Source organism: Drosophila obscura, unplaced genomic scaffold (genome assembly GCF_018151105.1).
Source record: "Drosophila obscura isolate BZ-5 IFL unplaced genomic scaffold, ASM1815110v1 contig_73, whole genome shotgun sequence".
Lineage (NCBI taxonomy): Eukaryota > Metazoa > Arthropoda > Insecta > Diptera > Drosophilidae > Drosophila > Drosophila obscura.
This window is the reverse complement of record NW_024542865.1, coordinates 2,712,836-2,719,271: the sequence shown is the minus strand read 5'-3', so window position 1 is coordinate 2,719,271 and position 6,436 is coordinate 2,712,836. Positions and strand designations below refer to the sequence as shown.

The 6,436-nt window shown below is 47.6% G+C and overlaps 3 protein-coding genes and 1 long non-coding RNA gene across 6 annotated transcripts; 2 read left to right on the top strand and 2 right to left on the bottom strand.

Annotated features, from left to right (window-relative positions):
- Window positions 1–435: 435 nt before the first annotated feature.
- Window positions 436–1,974, bottom strand: LOC121405016. Its single transcript, XR_005968326.1, has 3 exons — window positions 1,754–1,974; window positions 1,508–1,685; window positions 436–1,353 (listed from the first exon to the last, which is right to left on the bottom strand). It is a non-coding gene; the product is annotated as an uncharacterized LOC121405016 (long non-coding RNA).
- Window positions 1,975–2,782: 808 nt separating this feature from the next.
- On the top strand, window positions 2,783–3,998 carry LOC111064917 (probable RNA-binding protein 18). 3 transcript variants are annotated; one of them, XM_022352770.2, is made up of 5 exons: window positions 2,783–2,891; window positions 2,954–3,104; window positions 3,223–3,297; window positions 3,389–3,481; window positions 3,546–3,998. In XM_022352770.2, exons 1-5 carry the CDS (start codon window positions 2,887–2,889, stop codon window positions 3,828–3,830), a joined length of 609 nt encoding a protein of 202 aa, XP_022208462.2. In that variant the 5' UTR covers window positions 2,783–2,886; the 3' UTR covers window positions 3,831–3,998. The 3 variants fall into 3 exon arrangements, with proteins under 3 accessions (XP_022208462.2, XP_022208460.2, XP_022208461.2); XM_022352768.2 differs by lacking the exon at window positions 2,783–2,891 and having other exon boundaries at window positions 3,153–3,297; XM_022352769.2 differs by lacking the exon at window positions 2,783–2,891 and having other exon boundaries at window positions 3,026–3,104; window positions 3,177–3,297.
- Window positions 3,929–4,725, bottom strand: LOC111064920 (probable 28S ribosomal protein S25, mitochondrial). Its single transcript, XM_022352773.2, has 3 exons — window positions 4,499–4,725; window positions 4,240–4,434; window positions 3,929–4,170 (listed from the first exon to the last, which is right to left on the bottom strand). Exons 1-3 carry the CDS (start codon window positions 4,633–4,635, stop codon window positions 3,999–4,001), a joined length of 504 nt encoding a protein of 167 aa, XP_022208465.1. The 5' UTR covers window positions 4,636–4,725; the 3' UTR covers window positions 3,929–3,998.
- Window positions 4,726–4,906: 181 nt separating this feature from the next.
- Window positions 4,907–5,848, top strand: LOC111064921 (nucleoside diphosphate kinase 6). Its single transcript, XM_022352775.2, has 2 exons — window positions 4,907–5,236; window positions 5,307–5,848. Exons 1-2 carry the CDS (start codon window positions 5,034–5,036, stop codon window positions 5,560–5,562), a joined length of 459 nt encoding a protein of 152 aa, XP_022208467.1. The 5' UTR covers window positions 4,907–5,033; the 3' UTR covers window positions 5,563–5,848.
- Window positions 5,849–6,436: the final 588 nt, after the last annotated feature.

Below are 6,436 nucleotides of genomic sequence, written 5' to 3'. Positions count from 1 at the left end.
TTCGATCGTTAAAACGTCCACACGATGGATATGATAACCATAACCATAACGCAGAGGCTGCTCTTACGGCGATCGAACGGCAGGAGTAATTTGGCCTCCATTATGCGGCTGGATGGTGGGGCACAATCGTGAGATCGTGACCGGGCAGTCGTCCGAGAAGAATCCACTTGGCGGCGAGGTGCATGCGCCACCAGCATATTCGGTGCCTGCATGCTGACCACATCGATCTCCCCCTGGCCGATCTGCAGCGGGTTGAGGGTACAGACCATAATTCCGCTGGGCTGCCAGAGCCAACAGCGGATGGATTTGCCTCTGCATGCGATAATGGCGCATCACATTGGAGGTGTCTGTGGTGGAGAGCACCGGATGGAGATGCTTCTGAAGTAGATTGGCAGTAGCCACCTTAGAGTTCAGCTGAAGCATGATAGCCACAACTTGCGCCATGCGCATCGCGTCAAGGAACTGAGAGTCCAGACCATGGCCGAGCAGCCTGTGCGTTCACGGCCTGCTTCCCCATCTTCGTCTGTGTCTGGCCATGAGACGGCGGACTCGATCGTCAAACTGCTTCAATCTGGTTTGCCTCCTACTCCTCATCGTGCCCATCCTCGTTCCCCTGCCCTCCTGAATGGCTGCAACAGCCATCGTCCTGTGTCCTGTGTCCGCTGGAGGGAATGGGATGGGATGGAACGAATGGACACTGCTAATGCGCATTGTATGCGATAAGTTGCAAGGCCCCTCCAGTACTCCGCCCCAGAACTTCCGACGTCTTCATCGTGGCACAGTGGTCGCTCGGCATGCAAAAGGAAATGCTCCTCCTGCTGGTTGCTTTTGTGTGGGGGGCAGCCAATGTGCGAGTGTGCGAGTGTGCGCGTGTGCGCGTGTGCCACTGTGCCGTCTGGCAGTCTGTCGTCAACGATGTGAAGTTTGCCTTCCGCTTGTCGCTTCACATGCTAGCCCTTGGCACCGGCTACCAGTCTCCTTCCTGGCTCTGGGTCTGGCTCTGGGTCGTTTTGCAGTCCGCTTGTCGCACGACCAACACACAAATTACCATCGTTGAGCAGAAGCACCACTAACAAGTGGCAGCAAGAGCAACAGAACAAGGAGGAATGGAGAATGCAGCACGGAGGTGCTGCTGCTGCTCCTCGTCAATTGTCCGTTTTTTGTGTATGAGATTGATGATGAAAAACTGGCGCTTGATGTTTGTCACTGCTGCTACTTCCTCGTCCGTTTGTTTAAATAATTCACCGAGACGACGAGCTCCGGCATGCATATCGAGTCGCCTTAGCGTTTCCTGGCGTTCACATCCACATGCAGCCAGCCAGCGCCAGCTCAGGTCGCGCTTCATCTCTGTCGCTGTGAGGGTTCGTGGCGGGACGGGACGGGGCAAGAAGGGTCGTTGGGTAAAATGCGTTTTAGTATGCATGCTGCAATTTCTATATGTCCATGCCGCCGCTCGCAATTGCTTGCTTGCTTGCGTGCATATTTTATGCACATTCTCATGCCTTACCTTCCTTGCCTTGCCTTGCCTTGGCCTTTTGTCATGGTTTATTTCCAACTGCAATTTGGCGCTGTTGCTGCGCAGCTGGTCGCATTTTTTATAGCTGCGCTGCTGCTGCTGGGCGCAACATGTTTTGGTCATTTGCCGCATACGTAAGTAATCTGTGGCCGCAAATCACTTGCTGGCGCTGAAATTATATCAATTTAGTCGGCGAGCGGAGAATCAAAATCCATGGAGCCTGCTATTCATATTTACCTTCAAAAGCGATGCGATGCATGTGGCAACGCTGGTCGATGGCGATCATTAATAGAGCTGCCAGATCGATGGGAAAATGTGGGAGCTTTGATTGCGGTTGAATTTCAAACGTTTCTTCATGTAAAATTTCAAAAAGAGATTATCCTTCTATTCTGGCAGTCTTGCGGAAGGCACGCATTTTGTTGTTCTCGTTGGTTCTCCCTTTCCCCATTCCTTGTGGAATTCCTGCAATGATAATACGTTTTAGAAGATATAAAAGAGTACCCACCGACTTATACATACATCCCATATCCATGGGATATCGCCATATCCATATCTCCCTGATCCAAAAACAATGAAATTAAAAAAAAAAAAACTAATTTTCTCAATTCATAATTTCGATATTATTTTCAAAATTTGAGAGGTAACTAATTATAATTGACGTATAGCTGTGGGGGGGGGGGGGTGGCGGGGGGGGGGGGGCGGGGGGGGGGGGGGCCGGGGGGGGGGGGGGGGTTAGGTTCATTAACTTTGATTTGAAAACTAATTAAAATAACGCCTCACCTAGACCAGTGGATATATCAATTTTTATTTAATATTTTTAAACTTAAAATTTTGTTTGCTCATATCGTTGCAATATTTTTTTTACGGTGTAGCTGCTGCGAGTATATTTTACAGATAAAATTATTTTCTAAGGTTTAAGTTAAGGTGGTTCAAGTGTTCAAATAGATTTCTTGATAACACCATTATGGTGCTATGACATTAGACTAATAGCCTTATATGTAAAGATGCCTGCAGTCAGAGCGGAATTAAATTTAGAAGGCTGTGTTTTGCTAGAAACATCATTTTGTCTCATGTAGTGCCTCATTTGTTCGACAGAAAACAATTAGACGTGTCTAGAGACGGCTACGAACAATAATTTGGCATTTTATCCCTCTCTACGCAGAAAAATTGGCCAAGTTTAATGTCATAACACCATAAGATGTTAAGTTTATTCCTCTGTATACTTACGGTATATTTTGAAAATGAGAAAGGTATATTTCGGTATATTTCTAAGGGAATGGCGGGCATATTGTATCGATAAATCCGCGGTCACACTGCACTTGCACACGAATTTAGTTTTTTTTTGTTGATTTTCGCCAAGAAAATGGCAGATGCTGTACGTAAAACTGAAAAAATTGGCATGCATCTAGTATTTGTCATATAAATATGCATTTACAGGCCAGCACAAGTGCCGGAGGCAGTGCAGGAGCAGGACAGCAGCAGCAGCAGCAAACGCAGTCGCTGGGTCTGGGTCTGCTGTGGCTGTGCCCGGGGCTGGCGAGGAACAGCGACGCATCTGGGTGGGAAATTTGGATTCACGGATCACCGAGTAAGTTGATTGCAGCCAAAACGCTGACCCCCAAACCAAAGCTAATAGTCACTCTCCCCTTGCCAATTATCGGTTTCAACTTCTCAAACTAATGCAAAAATGCGGTCCCATCGAAAAGTTCGACATGCTGTTCCACAAGGGCGGCCCAATGGTTGGCCAGTCCCGCGGCTATGCCTTTATCACATTCGCCCAGGTAGGTACCCCCCGGCCAACAGCAAACCCCCCTGCCCCCCCTGTACACTGTACTCACTGAAATTTCCGTTTCGTTTTTCACGCACGCCAAGAATGAGGGAGCCACCAATGCGCTGCTCAAGCTGGATGGCACAAGCGTGGGCAGCCGCTCGATAGCCGTCCGCCTGGCCAAGAACATCAAATATGTGAGTTTAACCTTGAAGGCGGATCCTTTATCCTGTCTAATACCTGCGCATATACTGTACACAGGATGATCTGCAAAAGCCCAAGCCGCGCATTGAGATTCCCGCTCTGGGAACGGGCAAGCGTGAGGAGAAAATCAGCAAATCGGAGGCCATACGCGCCATTGAGGCGAAGCTGAAGCATCTGGAACGGCAGACAGACGACAATCTCGAGCTGAATCCCAGGGACGGCATCAACGCGAACGTGCCCTTCATCCAGCGCTTTCAGTTCAACAAGGATCGGGACAATACTCAACGCTATGGCAAATCGTCGGCCCCCTACCATCGACAGCAGCGTCCGAAGCGACGCTGAGGCCACCGGAACGCACCGCGAACAACTTCGTTTAGTTTACGTGAAATTTTAGTACTTAGGGCGCTACCTCAGCAGCAGACAGCCTGACAACCACACCATTTACTTTACAATTAATTTATTTAAGAGATAAAGACACACCCAGTATGAAAGGAAACACAAAAGTGAGCATTACTTGGGAGCGAACTTGAATTTGCCGCGCATCTGTTCGGGCAGTGGCACGGTGCCGGGGCAGGGTATCTGTCCGGGAATCTCGCAGATGCAGTGCCGGTCGCAGCCGTAGCCGAAATTGGCCGGATTGTCCTTACTCTCCTTCAGGCGGGCCTCCGCATCCAGTTGTTCGCTGAAAGAAAATAAGCGGAAATTTAAGGCTTGCGGGAGCAGCAGATGGGAGATGCAACCAGCCACTTACCGCGTCTTGCCCACCACTTGCACGAGATGGTCGATGATTTGGTCTCTATCGCGGCTATCAATGTCGATGAGCATGTCGCGGCCATCGTCAAAGTAGCAGCGCACAAACGGCGACGGCGTCATGTTCTTCATGGTGAGCACCTGCACCTCGGGATTCTTGAACTGCACCTGTGGTATGTTCCAGAACACAAAGTCCCTGCAGAACAGAAGGGCAACAGATTAGATTCGAGCGGCATTGGGCGAGAGCAGAAGAGACCCACCTGGCGCCCGCATGATGATCGCCGTATGTGTTGTAGTTCACGCTGAAGATGCGCACCTTGTCCTTGAGCACCAATTTGCCGGCATTCAGGTACTTGAGGGTGCGCCGGATCGGCTCGCGTCCCTTCATGAAAGGCATGCTGGAGTTTTAATTGAAATAAATGGTGCGAAAACAAAAACGTTTTTTTTTTTATATAGCGGCTGCTTGTGTAATGCACCCAGCTGATGGCCTAGTGTGGCCGTATATTTTCATATATCGAATGCAGTACATCGATATAAAGTTTGCGCTCAGAACGGAGTTGAAAGTATTTACAACAAACTAAAAGGGAAACAAAATGCACATGCAATATTTACAAATAAAAACAATTTCCTCAAATACAAGCAGTTGATTAAAACATCATGCAAATTACAATCGATATGTGAACTCAATACAAATATCGATATAAATTCAAAACAACAACAAAATTAAATGGAAGCCGGCTAATTTTAGAAAATATCACTAAATTACCACCGTTTTGAAAGGATTTATTGAACAATATGATGGAAATAACATTGGCCGTGATCAAGCCGCATGTGCTGCGCAACACATACGCCCTGCAGCAGATAAAATCGCTGATCGAAAAGAACTTTCGAGTGCTCGATCAGAAGGAGGTGCACATTACGAAAGAACTGTCGGATCGTTTCTATGCGGAGCACCGGGGCAAATTCTTCTACCACCGCCTGACCACTTTCATGAACAGGTGAGTGTGGCAGAGTCCTGTCCTCCCGCCTGCTTTGTCGTATACCCTGGAATATATCGTCCCATCCTAGCGGCCCCTGCTATGCGCTCATACTGCAGTCGGAGGCCTCCATACAGAAGTGGCGCCGCCTGATGGGTCCCACCAAGGTATTCCGTGCCGTCTACACCGAACCGCAGTGCATACGTGCGCTCTATGGGCTGTCCGACACACGCAACGCCTGCCACGGATCGGATAGCGAGGCGTCGGCGCTGCGTGAGATTGGCATCCTCTTTCCGCAGTTCGATGTGCTTGCCGTGGCTGAACGCGAAGCCAAAAAGGAGACGTAGTACGCTCGATACACGAGTCACTTATTAGCCAAAATGTTTGGCCAAGCCTCTTTGTAATTATAAGACAGCATCAGAGCATCATTTGGAGAGCCCTTGGGTGCTGCCGGTTTCCCACTGCAGCTGCTACAAAGGCTGCTGTATAACGGAAACTCCCACATGTCTGTGACTGCCTCTGCTTAGCAGAGAGAGCGAGAGAGAGAGAGAGAGCCGGACAGGAAGCTGATGAGCCGCAGGACTGCTCTCACTCATGGAGGACTCGTGACTGGTTCAAGTGGAAGACAATATACAGTGCGCTCGACAGTAGATATTATTTCCAGTGCCTCAGTGAGCGAAAAAGCATTTAGCATTGATCAAATTGTGTTTCAAAAACTTTATTTATCATCAATTTCTGGTTTACATAATACAATTCTTTACTCATTTATGTTTCTATGTGGTAGGTACATGTATAGATAGAGATTTTCGATTTGTTTCTGGTTACCGCTTTAGCTCCATTGTAAATAGTTTTGTAATTGTAATAAAAATTATAAAATTTATAAACTTAACAAATTATACAAATATCTAATCGTATTTGTTTGTGTGTTGTGTAGCCGTTAGTGTAGCCCTATATAAAGATATAGCTATACATATATATATGTATGTTTTTCTGTTTGTATTGTATATCGGTTCAGACAATTGATAGAATAGAGAAGCATCGCCAAAGAAATGGGGAAAACAGAAACCGAGAAGAAACAAAAAATCAAAGAACAAAATTCGTAATTCGTAATTCATTTTGTGGGTGCGAGCGAGACCACACACACCACTGTCTGTGTCTGTCTGTATCTTTCTAACTGTGCGCAAAGGGGCACCAAAAAGAAACAAAAAAAAAATAGATTAA